Here is a 20,915-nt window from a genome sequence, read left to right as displayed (position 1 = left end):
GACTAGCGGTTATTTTAAAGGGACATAAACTCAGTTTCTCCGTCAGGTCAAGCTGTCAGTGTAATTGCACTGGGGCTCCTTAAAATGTAATATGAATCCAAATTCCCCAGAGAACTTGTTAAAATGCAGATTCTGACTCAGCAGATCTAGGGTGAAGCCTTTTTTTCTGCATTTCCAACTGGTATCTAACTAGTAGAACTTGGTTGCACATTGGAATCACCTTCAGAACTCTAAAAAAAAAATCACATTTCTGAGATTTTCACTCCTGGTGATTCTGATTTAATTGTTATGCACTTGGCCTGGGCTTTGGGCATTTTTAAAAACTCCCCAATTTATTCTAATATCCAACACATTTGGAGATCCATTGATTGTAGGTGAAACTCATTCTCAACAGGAGGTAAAGGGATATCTTTGTTTCCTTTTACATTAAACAGCATTCAACATGGCCACTAATAGGGGTCCATCTTATTACTACTTTTTAAATGCGTGTCCCTTAGAGACACACAGAGACACACAGAAAAGTGGTACAAGCAAAGAGAATCCTATATGAGTTGGTTACTGTGACGGCAGAATGGTCCGATCTTAAACTCTCCCACCTCTACTCGTGGGGAAAATGTATGTCTTCTCAAATATTTCAAAAGTTACTTGTAGCTACTGAAAAAAGTGGAACATGTTGGTGGAATCAAATGTGGATCTAGCAGCCTTGCAGCCCGAGGAACAATGCATACTTACGCACATAATGTCATCAGAGAAAAGGGACCCTGAGTGCACTTCCAGGAGCTGCAGTATTTGTCGTGAGTTTCTTGATTCCCTACTTGCCCATAACAATGAACATGAAGATAACCCATAGGTTCTTGGGCATTTTGTTTCTCTCTTTGAAAACCAATGCTTCTTCATCTAGAGCATAGGAACAATCCCCCTTTCTTGTCATTAACTCCACTCATTTTTTTCCCACTGATTCATTCTTGTTTGTGTTTTTAATCTTACAAATCCCACAATATGGAGTGTAATAGTGTGTAACTGAGCACAGTAGTGCATGTCAAGCCCTACACTAGTTGTTTTCATTTTTTTGGTTACTTAGTCTCCTCAGCAAACCTGCTAGGTAGATCACATTTGACAGTTGACAAAACTTACTAGTTTGAGGCTTACTAGTTCATTACCTTCTCCAAAACACAAAGATGGCCAGTGGCAGAGTCTAGATGTATCTAATGTTTCTCTACTCCAGTATTAATTAACAGTGTATAGGTCAAATTCAGCCTTCAAATATTTTGGTCCACATGGTCTGAATACATTTTTAATGAGGTTCTGGCATTTAGAAAGAATAAAATTTTCCATAAAATGCCAGATTTTGGGGTACCTGGGTGGCTCAGTCGGTTAAGTGCCCAACTCTTGATTTCAGCTCAGGTCATGATCTCATGGTTCATGGGATCAAGCCCTGCATCTGCCTCTGTGCTGACAGTGTGAAGCCTGCTTAGGATTTTCTCTCTCCCTCTCTTTCTGCCCCTCTCCTGCTCATGCTCTCTCTGTCTCTCTTAAATAAATAAGTAAATAAATAACCTAAAAAAATCAGATTTCAAGCTTATATTTAAAATAATCGTGTCATAAATAAATAAATAAATAAATTAATTAATTAAATAATCATGTCTGACAACAGTGAGTAACGTGCCTGACAGCCTGAAGCTTGCCTAAAGCTGAGTGACATTTTTTATCTTTCAGATGACTTTTTACCTCTCACTAATATCTCTTTTATTTCTGGTCTGGCCCCACATTTATGACACCTGTTTGGTCCCTCCAAGTCTCTGGGTTTTCAGCTTAGCGTGTAAACTCTATTGAGGGAAGCAGTGATTCTTTCATCCCTGCTATATTGTGTCATCAGGAAAAAATGTCCTCTTTCTTGGTGAGGTGGACATCATTGCCTTGCCATCTTAATGACTTTAGACCTTTTTAGGACTATGTGTACATTCACCTCCGATGCACTGTTCTGACTTCTTTGAATACAAAGTGGTGGGGCTTAGTATCCTACCTTCTGATTCTAGCATTTAGTTGTCTGGACTGGTTTCCAATCAAAGGTTTGCCTTAACAGGGGTTTGTAAGTTGCGTCCTTGTGTTTCAACAACTGTGGCCCAATGAAAACTCATGTATCCCTTGGTCTCATGGTATAGTTGTATTTCGTTTAGTCTCCCTCAAGAAAGACTGTGACAAGGAAGAAGAGGATCTTTCCTAATGTTGTCAGGGCCTATGTTGTGTGGCCCTAGCAGTACTGGGCAGGTTTTCTCAGGAATGCAGTCACTGACTTCAGATGTAGCAGGAAATATAGAAGACAAGATTCACACACAGAGAATCGTCTTGCTTGTGAGAGTTGCTTGCCTCTGTTGTAGTGTACCTGTTTCCTTCCTTCCTTTCCATGCCTAGCTCTGACCCGCTGGCCACTATGGTGTTGGTTTCTATGCACTCCCTCTGGGTCACTGCAGAGCTTTCTCGCTGCACATTGGAGCTCTGTTGCTCAACAGAGTGCATGCACATTTGCTGTGCTACTTAAACCTCAGAACAATCTTATGATATACATCTTGTTATTTCCAGGAAATAGTGGCCCAAAGACCACAAAATTTGTTAAATTGATAAGTGGGAGGATTTTCAAATGGTGAAATACTAACCTTGACTGTTCTGTCACATTTTTTACTTCGGGTTTAAGAGGCAGATCTAGTAATTGAAAAATGTCTACAAAACACAAGAGAGATCATTCAATCATTCCTTATTTTACCACATGGTATGCCATGTGAGACATCATCAATTGAAGATATACCATTATTTGATTTGCCACTGGGAACAGAAAAAATACTGTGAATTAAATTATGCCATTTAAATTATGTTGAGTGTTATCCACTTTTTAATTACAGATCTTCTAACATAAAAACATGTCTTAGAATTGACAAATATGGCACTTCAACTTTACTGCATACTTTTAATGTATAACACACTGAAATGCTAATTGTCTTAAAAAAATAAGATGTAAGAAAGTAAATGCAAATATTGACACTATACTACAATGTTTTTTCTTCAGCAACCATCAACTGACCTAGAATTTGACCGTGTGGTGATTTATACCACTTGCCTTCGTGTTGTACGAACAACCTTTGAAAGATGTGAACTGGTTAGAAAGATCTTCCAAAACCATCGAGTAAAATTTGAAGAGAAAAACATAGCTTTGAACGGTGACTATGGAAAAGAGCTAGATGAGCGATGCCGGCATGTTTCTGAAGCTCCTTCCCTCCCTGTCGTGTTCATTGATGGCCATTACCTTGGGGTAAGTACTCCGCTAAGGAAAATCTTCTTTTTTATTGAACCCAACCAGCATTGTTAGAAATCTATAAGCCTATGACAAGGCAACTTGCAACATAACTCCTGGGACATTTGCTATTTTTTTGGAGTTCAAACCAAAGGAATTGAAGCACTTATTTCTGTCCCAAATGATGTGTTGCTAACAGTGTTCATCCCTACAGAAGCATGGTGAGATAAAATCAGCATTAAATTGCCTTTTTGAATAGGAATACATTTTTTAAATGTTCAGTTGACTTGAGTTTTGCATTATGAAGCTTGACATGTGAGATAAAAACTATTTTTTAGTGCACACAAGAAAAACAGAATATTTATAAAGATGTACATTTGTGAATTCTCATATACCCCATTATCGAACACTCAGTTTCCTACCTAATGCAACTGAGATGGTGGTCCTGAAACAAAATCAATAAGAAATGGGGCCTGGAGCCAGAATTTTATCTGCTTGTTGTTAAAAATTATTCTGAATTTTGGTAATTTGTCAGTGTGAGACACAAATTTAGGCTTACAGGAAGAAGAGAAAACTCCCAGAGAAGCCAGGAAACATGACTGCTTCATTTTTCTTTGAATAATACTGTTAGTGTTAATTAACCCCCATCGATCTAAGAGCACGCACAATCGCACAGTCATTAAGAAGCCCGAGAAGAGGGCTCTGGACAGTGCACTTTAGAAAGAGTAAGAACAAAGAGCCAAGGGACACCAGTGGTTGAGGGGGTGGGACTGACTCCCCCAGATCACTTATCAGGGAACAAAGAGCTGCTGTCAAAAGGCAGATGGATATTTGGATCTTGGCTTTGTTTCGCATCTGGTCTTAACCCTCAGCTTTCAGGGGAGCTTAGAAAAAATCCAGAGCAGGAAATGCTCATGTTTTGTTACAGGGAAACTGTTCTGATATTCTGTCTAGAGCCATCACTGTTAGAGACAGCCTGTCATCTTATGGAAAGATAAATGCAGTGAAGCCATGATTCCTGGGTATGACTTCTGCAATCCTACTTTTAACCTGAGCTGGACGCAGACTACATTCTGAGGCAGAGGACTTTTGATTTGATGCATTGAGCCTCTTTTATCATATTTCAACATGTACCCTTAGGTCCCAGAAAGCTACAACAATGGCAGTCATGAGTGATAAATTAATAATAATAGTAGTAATAATGATACTATACTGCACTCTCAGCTTTACACATTCATCTCATCGAATCCCCAGGATAGCCTTAGAGAACAACTCTACTCTACTGGTTGAGAAGCAAGACAGCCTTGTTTCAAATTCATGCTCCGACACGTCTATGTGATTCTGGGCAATTTAGAAATCACTCTGTGCCTGGGTTTTCTCATTTGTAAAAGGAGAAGCGTAATAGAACCTTTCTCACAGACTAATTGTGAGAATTTTACCATATGTAATATATACAAATGCTCAATTCTTGTGCCTGGAACAAAGTATGTTTTTAATAAATAGTAGCAACTTTATCCTTATTTTGCAAAAGAGAACATTAATTATTTTGCTTCAAGTCACAAAGCCAGTCAAGTGACAGGGCCAGGACTCAAAGTTAGGTCTGCCAGACTCCTCAAACCCCAGCTTTTTTGGCACATCACCTCAAGGAAAGGGATCTTTGATACTTTGTTTGCTGATGCAGTCTTAATACCTAGAAAAGGGTTTTGGCACAAAGTGCTCAGAAATGTATGTTGAATGAGTATATGATGCTCTATTGTCCTTTCATATTCTTTCCTTCTCTCTGACATTCTCCTACCGTGAAAGGATCTGATAAACTCACCCACACCAGGAGGAAAAAAAATCACTGATAAGGGTTTTGGTCATTTGCCTTTTAACCCTGGAAAAATTCTGATGATGGTAGAAGATATTTCCCTTTGTGGAATTTTGGTTTCTGTGATCTACCCAATTAAACATAGTGGGTGACTGCCTCCTTATACAGGTGGAAGGTTGGCTTTACCTGATGCACTGCTTTTGACCATACTTATCTTCTTCCTACTTCTAAGATGATCTAACAGGAAGTAATGCTATTTTTCTTTCCATTTGATGGACAGAGGGAGAGTGTGACAGACAAGAGAGGTGGGGTGCATATTTTTTCTCAATTGCTTTTTTCTGTGATTACTTTATTAATACAGTGGCCTAGAGAAGGAAAGATCACAGAGGTACTACCTTATTGCTTCTGCAATTTGAAGCCAATGCCCCAAATCTGGAAAGAGACCAGAGACAGATTTCTTTTTCCTCTTCATTTTTTTCTTATAAAGGAGATTTACTTCTAAATCTATAATTTAAATGGAGGCAAACACCCCAGAAAACAACTTCTACAACAAGCTCCCCTCCTACTACAAAAACCCCTTTATTTAAATTCCAGTGTGAAGTTGTAAATGTAACAGTGCTGGAACTGGAGAGAGAGCCTTTTCCCTGCAGAGTTCATTCATCTGAAATGGAAGGATGCCCTCTGCTGGGTTTTGGCACATGGTGAAGCATGATTCCTAGGGAGGAAAAGAAGCTGATGTTGGTAGTTTCCTTAACATCTGTGATGTTTTAAACGGTCACACGAAACCATTTGATTTAGCTTAAATTTAGATGAGTGAGAAAAATCAAGATGTATGAATCATCTGTGCAATACAACTGTTTGAAAGGAGGGAGAGAGAGAAATCGAGAGGGGTAGAGAATGAAATCGACAGAACAGAAACAGGCATATGGAGGCACACTGTGGGAGACAGTGAGATGGGGTGGAGAGAGCATGAGGCCGTTTTGCAACAGCTCCCTTATTTTCCTGCATCATTGCTGCCAGACCCAGGGATAGGTGGTGCCAGACCCAGGGATGGGTCTCCACTGCAGGGACCTTAACAGAGTACAATGGGAAAGAGCAGAGGAATTAACAAGAATGCTCAGCTCTTTTTTCCTGATGACCCTCATTCCCAGCCAGACTTCTATGTAAAGATAGAAGCAATGAAACAGTCAAGGGAAAGAAATTGCTTTAGAAAACAAATCTTCACTGTCCTGGCATGCTCCATCGGGGGAGGGAGGGTCAAGGAGCTAGTTGGGGGCTGGGAGGGGTGGAGGGTGGGGAAGCAAGTTCAGCTTGAAACTTTTAAAGCAATAATCTTGTTGATTTGGCATCAGGAGATCTTTACACAAAAAAATTGTGTTGCTGAAGTTTGGACATAAGTTATCTTAGAAATTCTAGTAGGAAATAGGTTAGAAATAGTGTGTGTTGATTCTGGACCAACCATAAAACTTTTACAGTAGAAATCTATAAAACCCACATTGGAACTGAACTATAAAACATAGAATGAATCAGAGTGGAGACTCTGGTAATGACGAGGAGTAGAAGAGCTGCTGATCTAGGCAGGTCTCTTAAACTAGCTGATATTGAGCTGTGACTGCTTGATAATTCAGTATCCATTGAAAGTGCTATTTTATTCAGTTCAAGAATGAAGGAATTGTTACCAAGCATAGGTAGTTTATAGACTAGAAATATAGGCTCTAAGCAAGCTTTCAGAGAGAACTTGTATAACTTCTCTGCAGAAATGGGCCACCAAAGAACCCTGTGCCACAATTAGGAAGCTGCTGGCTCCAGAAATGCCTCTGGATTTGGTCCTCTCCAGCAAAACAGATGATTTGTTCTCTGCCCCTTGTCCTACATAATTCTGTTCCTAAGTAATGTCTCCAGTGAATGAGTATATCTGTGGTTACTGAATCAGTCACATATGAAAACAACGGAGGACAATGGGAAATGTGGCTTTTAGGTTTCTAGCCTTTACAGTACAGGAAGACGCTTTAGAAGGAGATTGGATTGGTTACGAGTGAGCTGAACCACAGTATCTGCCAGATGCACTGTTTTGTTTGTTTTAATCAGATTATTGAGGTACAATTTACATATAATAAACTGTATCCATTTAAATTATAATTTGATGGGTTTGGGCAGATATTTACACCCGTGAATCTATTAATACATTTGAAATACAGAGCATTTCCACCCCCACACCCCCCAAATATTCCTCATGCCAATTGACAGTCAGTCCCTTCCTCCAACCCCTGTCCCTTGGTGACCATTAATCTTTCTGTCAATATAGTTTTCTATTCTTCTCATGTCTTTATCTGGTTTTGGTGTCAGGGTGATGATGACCTCATCAGGTGAGTTTGGTAGTGCTCTAACTTGTGCAATTTTAATTTATGGTTCTCTTTATTCTTTGGTGTAGAGTATTAAATCATTTGGCATCACTTTGCTTTTATGTGAAGGGCTTCTTATACACTATTATTGTAGTGTGGGTCTGCTGTAGATGAATTCTTTCAGCATTTTTATGTCTGAAAAATTCCATCTTTGGTTCTTATAAGATATCTTTGCTGGATATAGAATTCTAAGGTTGAAAGGATTTTTTTTTCTTTTAGTACTTAAGAGACATTGCTCCTCTGTCTTCCATTTGCATTACTTCTGATAAAACATATGCTGTCATCCTTATCTTTGTTCCTCTGTATGTGTGTCTTCTCCTTCCCCTTGCTGCTTTTAAGATTTTTCTTTTAATCACTTGATTTCAGAAACTTGATTATGATATATCTTGGTATAGCTTTCTTCATGTTTCTTTTGCTTAGGGTTCATTGACATTCTTGGATGTGTAGTTTTTTCTTTTAATCTAATTTGGAACAGTTTCAGCCATTCTTTTTTCTTTTTTTTTTTAATATGAAATTTATTGTCAAATTGGTTTCCGTACAACATCCAGTGCTCATCCCAACAGGTACCCTCCTCAATACCCATCACCCACCCTGCCCTCCCTCCCACCCCCCATCAACCCTCAGATTGTTCTCAGTTTTTAAGAGTCTTTTATGGTTTGGCTCACTCCCTCTCTAACTTTATTTTTTTCTTTCCCTTCCCCCATGGTCTTCTGTTAAGTTTCTCAGGGCCACATAAGACTGAAAACAGATGGTATCTGTTTTTCTCTGTATGACTTATTTCACTTAGCATAACACTCCAGTTCCATCCACGTTGCTGCAAAAGGGCATATTTCATTATTTCTCATTGCCATGTAGTATTCCATTGTGTATATAAACCACAATTTCTTTATCCATTCATCAGTTGATGGACATTTAGGCTCTTTCCATAATTTGACTATTGTTGAAAGTGCTGCCATAAATATTGGGGTGCAAGTGCCCCTATGCATCAGCACTTCTGTATCCCTTGGGTAAAGTCCTAGCAATGCTATTGCTGGGTCATAGGGTAGATCTGTTTTTAATTTTTTGAGGAACCTCCACACTGTTTTCCAGAGTGGCTGCACCAGTTTGCATTCCCACCAACAGTGCAAGAGGGTTCCCATTTCTCCACATCCTCGCCAGCATCTGTAGTTTCCTGATTTGTTCATTTTGGCCACTCTGACTGGCATGAGGTGATATCTCAGTGTGGTTTTGATTTGTATTTCCCTGATGAGGAGTGACGTTGAGCATCTTTTCATGTGCCTGTTGGCCATCTGTATGTCTTCTTTAGAGAAGTGTCTGTTCATGTTTTCTGCCCATTTCTTCACTGGATTATTTGTTTTTCGGGTGTGGAGTTTGGTGAGTTCTTTATAGATTTTGGATACTAGCCCTTTGTCCAATATGTCATTTGCAAATATCTTTTCCCATTCCGTTGGTTGCCTTTTAGTTTTGTTGATTGTTTCCTTTGCAGTGTGGAAGGTTTTTATCTTCATGAGGTCCCAATAGTTCATTTTTGCTTTTAATTCCCTTGCCTTTGGAGATGCATCAAGTAAGAAATTGCTGCGGCTGAGGTCAGAGAGGTTTTTTCCTGCTTTCTCCTCTAGGGTTTTGATGGTTTCCTGTCTCACATTCAGGTCCTTTATCCATTTGAGTTTATTTTTGTGAATGGTGTAAGAAAGTGGTCTAGTTTCATTCTTCTGCATGTTGTGTCCAGTTCTCCCAGCACCATTTGTTAAAGAGACTACCTTTTTTCCATTGGATATTCTTTCCTGCTTTGTCAAAGATTAGTTGGCCATACGTTTGTGGGTCCAATTCTGGAGTCTCTATTCTATTCCATTGGTCTATGTGTCTGTTTTTGTGCCAATACCATGCTGTCTTGATGATTACAACTTTGTAGTAGAGGCTAAAGTCTGGGATTATGATGCCTCCCGCTTTGGTCTTCTTCTTCAATGTTACTTTGGTTATTTGGGGTCTTTTGTGGTTCCATACAAATTTTAGGATTACTTGTTCTAGCTTTGAGAAGAATGCTGGTGCAATTTTGATTGGGATTGCATTGAATGTGTAGATAGCTTTGGGTAGTATTGACATTTTAACAATATTTATTCTTCCAATCCATGAGCATGAAATGTTTTTCCATTTCTGTATATCTTCTTCAATTTCCTTCATAACTTTCTATAGTTTTCAGCATATAGATCTTTTACATCTTTGGTTAGGTTTATTCCTAGGTATTTTATGCTTCTTGGTGCAATTGTGAATGGGATCAGTTTCTTTATTTGTCTTTCTGTTGCTTCATTATTAGTGTATAAGAATGCAACTGATTTCTGTTTATTGATTTTGTATCCTGTGACTTTGCTGAATTCATGTATCAGTTCTAGTAGACTTTTATTTTTTCAAATATTATTTAGATCTTCCCTTCCTTCTCTTCTTTTCAGAGGCTCTACTTACATGCATATTAGGCTGCTTGAAGTTGTTCCATAGCTCACCCCTTTTCATTTTGGATAGTTTCTCTTGCTATGTCTCCTAATCTATTCCTAATCTTTTCTTGTAAAATGTCTAATCTTGTGTTAACCCTATCCAGTTTATTTTTTTTAATTTCAGGAATTATAATTTTATCTTCAGGCATTTAATTTTTAAAAAATATATATTCCATATCTCTACTTAACATGTTCAATATATCTTCTAGCTTTTTTAACATATGGGATATAGGTATAATAACTTGTTTTAATCTCCTTGCCTGACAATTCTAATATCTGTGTCAGTTCTGGGTTGGCTTTAATTGATTGATTTTTTTCCCCACATTGGGAGTCATATTTTCTACTTCTTTACCTGCCTGATAATTTTTTTATTGGATTCTGCAAATTGTGAATCTTATCTGGTTGGGTAAAAGTATTCCTTGTTGGGATATTTTTGTATTCCTATAAATATTCTTTTTTTTAATGTTTATTTATTTTGAGGGAAAGAGAAACCAAGCAAGCAGAGGAGGGGCAGAGAGAGATGGAGAGAAAGAATTTCACACAGGCTTCACACTGTCAGCGCAGAACCTGATGCAGGGCTGGATCTCACAAACCCATGAGATCATGACCTGAGCTGAAATCAAGAGTCAGATGCTTAACTGATTAAGCACTCAGGCGCCCCTGTATTTCTATAAATATTCTTAAACTTTTTTGCTGAGATGCAATTAAGTTACTTGGAAAAAGTTTGCTATTTGGGGTTCTGTTTTGAAGATTTTCAAGACAGAATTAGCTTTAGTCCAAAGCTAATTATTCCCCATTATGGAAGCATAATATTGTGGGATCTTTATCTAATGCCCCACTGATTATTGGGAACAGGCATTCTTCTCAGACCTTTTCCTGGGTACTGTCCCTTTTAATCTTTTCAGGTTCTTTTGCTAGCCTTCCGTACTTGCCTTTCATGCATGTGCTGATGAGTACGCTGCTGAACGCAAGCTGGCTCTCTGCACATCTTCAGAGTTCTCCACGAAGCCCTTCATTCTCTAGTACTTTGTCCTGTAAACTCTAGCCATCTTAGTTTCCTGGGCTTTTAGTTCTGTTTCCTCAACCCAGAGTGTCTACCAGGTTCTTAGGTTCCCTTTTCCTGTACACAGCTTGGAAAACTGAAGAACTCACTTCATTTATTTCCTGGCTCCCAGGAAAGATGAGTGGGAGGATGAGTGGGGGGTGGGGAATGTTTGATAATTTTGGTTTCTTTATGGGAATGTGTTATGATATTAAATAAGTAGTGTCATAAACCACCAATGTAATCAATGTAAAGTTAGATGTTTTGTTAGGTTTTGAAACCATTCTATTTTAAACCTCTTGAAAATATTTCCCATATATATGAGAAGTGGTTTTTAAATGTTGGGGCCATATTCTTCTTTGAAAATCTGATGAAAGTTATAGACCTTCTCATTATACATGTACACAATCTTCTTTACAATATAAGAGCTTTCTGAGAATTTATCCCTAGGTAACTAACTTTTCAATAAAAGGAGTACTTTGGAGACGGTGCCTACTGGAGTATATCCCACTTCTTAGTTGTCTTTGAAGATTTTACTTAGTAATGTGACCCACTTCTTCACAAGTAAGTACAATCATATCTCATGTTGATATTTTTGTATTTAATTATGGAATCAATGAATTTAGAACTTTATCTTATCTTCTTCTTTCTTCTTTTTTTTTTTTTGGAAGTCATCAGTATCCTTTGTGGTCATTTTCTTAATCATTAGCAATTTCATCAGAGGTCCAAATGGATGGAGAATCTTCTGAACATTTGTCTACCCCTCTTGTCTTGGATCTTATAGACACAGTAAATGTTTAATCTTCAAGCCTCCTTCATCAAAGTCATAAATTATTTGTTCCTGGCCTGCTCCCTCCACTTCAGAAGGCACGGGGTTAGAGAAGTCTGAAATTTAAGCCTAAGTCAGGTTCTTGGAATTTAAATTAGGCAATATTTTCTTGTGTGATTGCTTCTTTGTCCTTTTTTTTTCCTACTTAATTGAGGATAGTTTTTGTTAGCAACAACAATGGCAATAACAGTAAAAGCTAACTTGAATGATATACTCTGCCAAGCGTTTTGCCTCCTTGTTCTCTTGTACATTGTAAAATAGTACGGTGAATAGTACTACTGTCATCTTTCCCACCCCCAATTTCTTACCTGAAGAAAAGTAAAGCTTAGAGAATTTACGAAACAGTTTAAATACCTTCAGATCACAAGTGGCAGAGTGAGGATTCAGCTTTGGGTGTGTCTGACTCTAGAGCTTGGACCCTTTAAAATCAAGGCTGCAAAGTTCTTAACCTTCATCTCCCTGGCTTTCAATTCTACTATTTAGCAGCATAGTCACACCATGAATTACTTCATCAGGTGAAACTTCTCCACATTCAAGATCTTAAACTTAGAAACATCCTGCTGTGGCCACAATGTTCTGTCCTTCTATCTATCCCCTTGTCTCTCTATTGAACTTGTTCTATCATCAGTGATATTGTGTGTCCTTTTGCCTTTTCTACTTCTCTCAGCTTATAGTCACAATTTTGGTTTCACTTGTTTCCCTCCCTTACTGTATTCAGGAATATGGTAATACTTAGTCTGTTATCACCTGCTGGACAGGCTCTGTGGAGCTCCCATGTTTGTCCATTCCCAGTCCTATGCAACCCCCTTCATCCGTTTTTCCTCTTTTCCTCTAGTATAACCAAGGGCATTATTGGAGAATATCTAAAGTCATAGCAAAGAAGTCTCCAAAGAAGTTGTATTATCAGCATTATCTAGGCTCATTGTCTAATTTTCATATCAATACTTTGTTGGTTTTCTTTTGTGACCCACATAACCAGCTGCTCCAGTGTTTTCTAATTTCACCAAACAGAAGTCCCATTGCCATCTTCTGCTCTCTCTTTATCACATCCATTATTATCTTTCTCTTTTTCTAGTGTTCAAGTCTATTTGCAGCTCTAATCTTGTAGGGTATTTTAATTTTACAGATATTTTACCTAAACATTAAAAAAAAAAAAACTAGCATAGAATGATGCCTCATCATTAGTTACTTATTTCAGTTCTCTGGTTTTGATTAGTGACCCCACAATTTTCCCAGTCACAAAGGCTCAAAATCTCAGTTTTCTTTTACTCCATCTTTCTCTTACTCATATCTGATCACTTGCCAAGGTTTACACTGTATCCACTGGGATCTTCATTTTCACATTTTGGGAGCTCCTCCTGGAAGATAAGAGTAGCAAAGTAAAGTGGAAGCAGACATCTGGATACAAGAGTAAGTTCTTTTCCTTGCTAGTATGGGTATTGGTCCAGTTATTTGGTCAATTTCTTTAAGATGAAGATAATAAAATGCCTACAACATTGGGCATTTTGAGAATTAAGTGAGATGAAGCATAAAAACTCACAGTGCCTGGAACATGGTGCACTCTAACCCTTTGCTAATATTATTAAGGCAAAAGCTTTAGAGAAAACATATACTTAGGATGTATAGGTGGGGAGAGATAGAGATAATACAAAGAATTAAGAGAAGGCTGGGTCAATAAATCATGAGAGGAGAAACGGTGGAGTATATTCTGAGTCTATCCTCAGACATCAATGTCCAAGAGGTCTGATTCATGGGGGCAGGATGCTGCACAGCATCTGAGCTTCTGGTTAGTGGTAGTGTTTTTAATATGAAGCAAGTACTATGGTCAAATGCCATTCAGTGTCATGTGAGCTGATATGTGGGCTGTTAGAGATATTCCATCTCAGTTCATGACACTTTTCCATAAATATTAAACATAATTATTTAAATAGTGTTGGGCGCTTGGGTGGCTCAGTCAGTTAAGTGTCCAGCTCTTGGCTTCGGCTCAGGTCGTGATCTCATGGTTCATGAGTTTGAGCCCTGAATCTGGCTCTTTGATGTCAGTACAGAGTCTGCTTCAGATCCTCTGTCCCCCTCTTTCTCTGCCCCTCCCCTGACTGCACTCTCTCTCTCTCCCTCTCTCTCTCTCTCTCTCTCAAAAATAAATATTTAAAATAAATAAACAAACGAAGTTATATTTATTCATTTTGGTACTAGGTAGGTTATTAATATCTTCACTAACAATGCTATCTACAACATATTACTGAGAGTTTGTGAGATTAAAAAATTATTAGCAACACACCTATTTTTTCTTAAGATGAAACATACCAGTTACTTATAAGATACTCTACACTATTATTTCCTTACAATATGACAATGATTTTCTCTCTCTTTTTAATAGTAAATACAGTTTTACCTTATTCAACTCAGAAAACATTTTTTACATGAAAATGTCAAAAAGTGACATCTGATTTGTTCTTTATTATTAGAACAAAGCTAATCCATTTAAACGTGTGTCCAACTAAGAGGCAGAAGGCTGAAGGAATTAATTTCTTAGGTTCTTCTGTTAGCACCTCTTCTCTCTCATATCCTCTCAGATCAAGACCAAGTTGGAAGACTGGTGGGGCTACCAATAAGATGAGGTTGCCAAAGATTTGCTTTATTAGGTTTTGAAAAGACAAATGTAGAGAGATGCATGCAGATGTTTCATACAGAAACATAGAACCTTGGATTAAGAAGGTCGGTTTGGATGTCAGCTTCTCAAGTGTTTCTCTCAGTACATGAATTCTTTCTACAATATCCATGGGCAAAGATGAACAATCTTTGAACACACCCAGTAAAAACAACCTCACTGTGGTTCAAGGCAACCTATTTAATTGTAGTACCCTTTTAAATATTAGAAAGTTCTGCCTTTAACTTCCTGCACTTGTTGGTCTTAGTTCTTGAACCTAGAAAAATGAAATTAAAACCATTCCCTCATTCATAACTATAATTTCATTTACAAAAATATTGGGAAGTTTTCTCTGAGGTTCCCTTAACTCTTACTTGTCTCATGGTTTTCTGAACTTCCACATCTTAATTATTCTCCTTAGGACCTAGTCTCGTCTTTAAATGCAGCACCCAAAACGAGAGCTAGTCTTCTAGATGATTGTCTCTATGAATATTATCTCTATCACTCTATGAATGGAGCCTCCATTTAAGCATCTATGCCATACAATGAATCCTACTGAGTCTGAGGCTAGTTAAAATACTTATATAACTTTCATGTGACTGTTTCTCAAGATAAAAATTCCTTATACCCTTGGTTTTTAGGTCCATTTTACTAGGTCTCAACATCTCTTTCCCATGGATATGTGGTTAGTAGACAATAATTAAGACAGGAAACAGAAGGAAACAGAATTTTCCTGTGAAATATAAGCTGCTATTTTTGATGACTATCATTCTCTTTCTGCAAGCAGATCAGTCTGGTGCTAGTATCATTCCTTAGATCATGGAGTAAAGAATTTATCGAATGACTCAAGATTCCATCTCCAGAAAAATGTGGTCATGGACTATAACAAACCATAGTCAAAGTTTGGGCTTTATGATGGAAGTAGCTGTTAACAGCTTTTGCTACGTAACAAACCACCCCAAAACTTAGTGGTTTGGAACAACATTTACTGTATAGATTGTGATGTTTCCTGGACGTGGCTGCTTGTCGTGGTCTACTTGTGGCTCAGCTAGAGCTGAGTGGTCTAGGATGATCTCACTTACATGGAAATTGGTTGCTCAGATTTTCTCCTCTTTAGTAGCCTAGCTGGAACTTGTTACATGGTGGCAAAGACATTCCTAGAAGTGAAAGAGGGCAAGCCGTGAAGCTGAAGCACATTAAAAACCTATGCTTAAGTCATGGTTGTTTTGTCTCATTGACTAGAGCAAGTCATAGGGTCAGGCCAAGATTCAAGGTGGAGAAAACAGACTCCACCTACTGATCGGAGGACCACCAATGTCACGTCCTAGAGTGGTATGCACACAGTGAGGCATGAACACATTGGTGGCAATGACTGCAATAAACTTCCAAAGTGCAGACCTTTGACATCATCTAATCCTGGCTTTTTGCCTGAGTCAGATGTGCTCAGTGACATTTTCGTGTTGGAGGATTACATACTTTTGATTTACCGAAGTCTGTTAATGATGCTTTAACACTGCATGTGGTGATGAAATTAGTTTGTGTAACAGTTTGGCATTCAAAGCACAGCTCTGTAGAACTAAATCAAGGAATCAGTACTCTTCAAATTGCCACAGTCACATACCATCATCTTAGTCCTACAGTAATCCTGTAGCATCACCACTAACATCTTGTGATGTGCTGGTGCCACTGACCAAATCTTTGCCTTCAGCTTTGCTGATTTGTTTGGCTCTTACCTTATTCTTGCAGAGAAAATGTGGAAGGACTATGATTATAGTGTTTTCATCTCATATTTTGGGTGCTGCCTTTAAATCAATGACATGAATCATATAGCAGTAGGTACCTTGAAACCTGTCTATGCGCTATTTAACTTTCACTCCAAAAATTTAGAGTCCGTTAAAGAGGGAGTTTTTGAGGCATGTAGGCATTACGTATTCCAAAATTATAGGCCCAAGGAACAGCTTCATCCGTATAGTCTTTCCTTAATATATATATCCTGGCTTTACCATTTCACAAATTTTAGTGAATTGTCCCACTTGATCAAGACTTTGCCGCATTTAGTTTTGCCTGCTGTAATTGTCTGTATGGCAGGATACTGATAAAGTGTCTGGTAGGTACATTGTTTAATTACTTGCACAATATATCAAAACTTGAGGCTTAAATTTGATGCTATGTACCTAGGCACTATGAAAGTATAAAATAGATGTGTTGAGGGGAGCCTAGGTGGCTCGGTTGGTTGAGCGTCTGACTCTTGATTTCGGCTCAGGTCATGATCTCAGGGTCGTGGATTGAACCCTGCGTCAAGCACCACACTGAGCATGAAGCCTGCTTCAGGTTTTCTCTCTCTCTCTCCCTCCCTCTGCCCCTCCCTGCTCGCACACCTGCACATATACGCTCCTCTCTCTCTCTCTCTAAAACAAAAACAAAAACAAAAACAAAAACAAAAAAACAAAAACAAACCAGTTGTGTCTGTTTGTGACTTGGACACAAATTAAAGAGGACACAGAGCATACCACCTCATAAAGGGATCCAGGAGCCAATTTGCCTGTATCTTAATTTAGATGTAAATTGCTAACTATTCCCAATCTGATTGAAAAGAAAATATATTTGTGCATAATCAATGTTTTCTTATTTGGATTTAAAGACATAATGTAAGCATTGAAGCTCTTTTTTTTAATCTTAGAAACTGCATAAAAATAATGTACCATTCTATGAGTAGGTGAGAGTTAATAGAAATTTTAATGAGCATCCATTTCTAATAGAACTTGAAATCACTATCTCAGTAAAGAAGAGCTTTGGTTGGTAATGAGCTGTATTTCTGTTCTTATGAGCAGAGAGACTTAGTGTTTTCTCAACCAGCAGAGGGCTCTCACAATATAAGAAAACACATTAAATATACAGTAGAATAAATGAGCTCAATTAAAATTAAATGCCTTAAATATCTGGATAATAGACAAAGTTTCAAATCTATATTTCCTTTCAGGAAAAGAAAAAACTAGGAGGAACAATTTTGAACCGACTATTCAAGAACTTAAAACAAATGTCATAAATATTTTATCCGTTGGGGGCCTGAGCCTGAATCAAACATTTATACCATTCATTTACATTTTGAAAGGAAAAAAATAAGGAAAAGGAAAGTGAATGTATTTTCTCTTAGAGTTTCTGGCCCTTAGGACCTATTTTTCTATAAACATCTAGTTTGTTACCGTGATATTATATATGATTACAACCCAGCAAACATTTCACATGGGGATTCGACAAAGTAAATAGCTCCTGTGCCAAGTGGCAGGCTTCCTTATGTTCAGGTAGGATTATGATACATTGTGTTGTGTTTTGTTTTGTTTTTAATCACTCCTTGGACTCCCAGCTTGGTTGAACTCAGCCCAAGATGCTTTTCTCTCCAAACACAAAAATTAAGCTAAAGACTTGACCATATGTTTGGTCCTGGTTGGTGTTTATTCTCTGGATTAGGTTCAAAGAATCAATAGGGTGAATAAAACGAAGCAAAGTACCTGTCTAACAACAAGCCCTGAACTGCTGAAGCAAAGACGAACCCTGGGCTTCCTCTTTGGGTGCAATGAAGTCAGTCTTGTGGGGAATCAGTAGGGTTCAGTGGCCGCAGGAACCAGGGCTCATCCATTTATTGTGGATTTCAGCCACTCTCTCAGACTCCTGTGGCCTATTTGAGAATCTGAGGAGGCGAATCAGAATTAGTGACTATCAAAGTGTTCTCTGTGGTGCCCCAGACGTACCCTCAACCTTTCCGTAAGGGGCCTCTGATGGGTAGTGGGAGTGGGAAGGATTTCAAGCTCTCCTCAGAATGCCAAACTATACCCTGTGATCCACACATTCGATAGTATTCCACCTATGGTTTCTGTTGAAAGATCTGAAATAAACAAAAAAAGTTCAGTTAAGGAACTTGGGAAAACAGAAACAAATGTCTAAAGTTTTTTTTTTTCATTATTTGTATATTATTTAAATTTCTCTGGAACTTGGGTCATATTGCTACCATGCAGGGTGGGAGTTGTGATCTACAGTAGGTGGGGCAGATTTGGATGTGCCCTGTGTATGGCTTCTAGGCTATTGTAAAAGTAGTAATTCTGAAAAGACTACAAGGAATAAAATGAATAGTCACGGAGCAAACATTGAGTGCCCTCTGTGTACAAAGCAATGTGCAATGTTCTAGAGATCCAAAGATTTTAAATGCACAGTTCCTTTATCTAGGGTCAAAATGTAAGAGATGTGTGTGAGGGGGAGAAGGAAGTGAGCATGACACATGCTATGTCACTCTAAGCTAGTTGTGCCAAGTGCTAAGTTAATCGTAAAAGTTTAGAAGGAGAAAAAAAAGATGTATTTCAGTCAGGGCAATGAGGGAAGGTTCTAAGCAGAGGGAGCCTTTGAGCTGTGCTTTGCAAAATGAGTAAGATTTTCATAAGAAGTGGTGGGATTGTGCCCCTAATTCTGTGCCACATGTATTCCTAGCATAAGAGATTTCTAGAGAGAAATCTAGAGTTATGCCTAACTTGTGGACATCTTTGATTCTTTCTAAGGAGGTGTGATTCAGTTTAGTTCTGGGAAAGATCTAGGTGATGAATTGCAGGGTAAAAGAATTCTAGGGACTTACTGTTTTTTCCTGAAGGAATAACAGGCCAACTTAGATCTCTATAAAATGGTGTTAACTAAGGAAAAAGTTTTTATGAGTTTTCTCTGACATACAGTTTAGCTCTGTGCTGACTGTATCCAGCTTCCCTGCCACCACTGCGGTTGCCCATCAAAAGCCCCAAAGACATTAGTGTCCACTGAGGGCAGGAAGGTCCTTCCTTGTTCTTCTCTTTGGGGTCCTCAGGTATCACACATTTTTTGGAGTGTGCTGTGCTTTGGAGCTTGAAATGACCTTAGTGTGAACCTTGGTCTTTTGGTTTAAACTTGAATGAGTCAGGGGAGTTTAAACATGTAGTAAAGGGAGTGAGAAGTTAGATGGAAGGACCTAGGTGTTGCCTTGCCTATGGGAATATTTGCGGAGGAAACGGGCTCCTGTCTGTCTATTGTGTTTTGTCTCTGAGGGAAAAAAGGGTAAGATCTAAATTTTCAGATTTTTACAAGTCAAAATGGGAAATAAATCAATTTCATTCTGTCACTGATTGAGAACCCTGATGCAGAAATGACAGCAAATCTCAGTTCCTTCTCAGGCAAAGCATACAATAAAAATAACAATGTGATTTTTCCTGAGTTTGCAAAGCTCAGTCTACCCTTTCACTTTGGGTAGTGCAGAACTCAGGTGACGGGCGGGTTATTCACAATGAATATTCAGTCAAGATCATTCTTTTCCCTGGGTTCAAAAACATGTATTTAAAAAATGCATTGCAATTCACACTATAAGAAGTGGAGGTTGAAAATATAATTGAATGTTTAATTATATTTTTATTTTGTAGAAAAATACTTGATACATTTTCCCGAACTTCTCTTCATCATTGACCGGTTTAATGCTTTTGAAATGACCAATAAATGAATGAATGAGGACCTATTATGTGCTATGCCAGGCCTTTTGGAAGATTTAATAGCAGTATAAACTGTGATGTTTGCATACCAGAAACTTGCAGTGAGACTGTGAAGTCAAGAGTATGTGGAGGATTCTTTGTTCCATATGGATTTTCTTTTTCCAGGTTATAAAGGCTATAGGACACAAGAGGAGAAAAAGATTGGTGAAAGATGGAATTATCTGGAAAGATTTCTTGAGCTCATAGAATTTCATTCTTTCATGATCTCTCTCTCTATACATTTAGCTCAACTTTCTGAGTGACCTTGAGCATGTTAACTTAACACTGCGTATGTCAGTTTCCACATGTATAAAAGAGGAACAATCCTATCTGCTTCATGGGATTATTTTTTAGGTATTGTTTTAAGCAATGGAAATATGGAAAGGATAACACCCCAGTCTCTGCCCACAAGGAACTCACAGTGTGCAGGTAGACACAGAAACAAATTTGTCCCTTGGCGTGAAAGTACAGTGAAAGAAGTATGTGCTGTGTCGTTGTGTTATGACATCTAGAGGCATCAGGAGTGACTGCCTGAGACATTCTGGGAAGGCTTCACAGCAGAGAAAACGCTTGCTTGGGTCTTTCAAGTGGACTAGAAGTTTATACAGTGAGCAAAGGCGGGAACAAAAAAGTAGAACGTGCAAACTCACAGACATGGTACTTTCTGTACGTGCTTTTAGTTTGGTATGACTCAAGTTCCGACTGTGTTTCAGGTATCAAGGTCCTTGTTACAAGTCACCCCAAAGTTTCGTGATTTGCAACCCGTTTCTTTTGTTTCACAATTTCATGGGTTGAGTGCACTCAGCAGGGTGATTCCTCTGCTCCGTGTGGCATCTGTCGGGGCCACTCACACAGTTGCTTTTGGCTGCCAGC

General features: G+C 38.4%; 1 protein-coding gene across 2 annotated transcripts in view; it reads left to right on the top strand.

The window, feature by feature from the left end:
* GRXCR1 (glutaredoxin and cysteine rich domain containing 1) overlaps positions 1-20,915 on the top strand; it is a 235,068-nt gene that overhangs the window by 173,773 nt on the left and 40,380 nt on the right. For both annotated transcript variants that reach the window (XR_008296337.1, XM_015084776.3), the window contains one exon: positions 3,062-3,304. Coding sequence is in view for 1 of the 2 variants with exons in the window: in XM_015084776.3 (XP_014940262.2) it covers positions 3,062-3,304 (243 nt within the window). In the remaining variant the exon portion in view is untranslated. The remainder of the gene's footprint in view (positions 1-3,061; positions 3,305-20,915) is intronic.

Source organism: Acinonyx jubatus, chromosome B1, assembly GCF_027475565.1.
Source record: "Acinonyx jubatus isolate Ajub_Pintada_27869175 chromosome B1, VMU_Ajub_asm_v1.0, whole genome shotgun sequence".
Classification (NCBI taxonomy): Eukaryota; Metazoa; Chordata; class Mammalia; order Carnivora; family Felidae; genus Acinonyx; species Acinonyx jubatus.
Note: the sequence above shows the minus strand (reverse complement) of the source record. Positions and strands in the feature narration are given on the sequence as shown.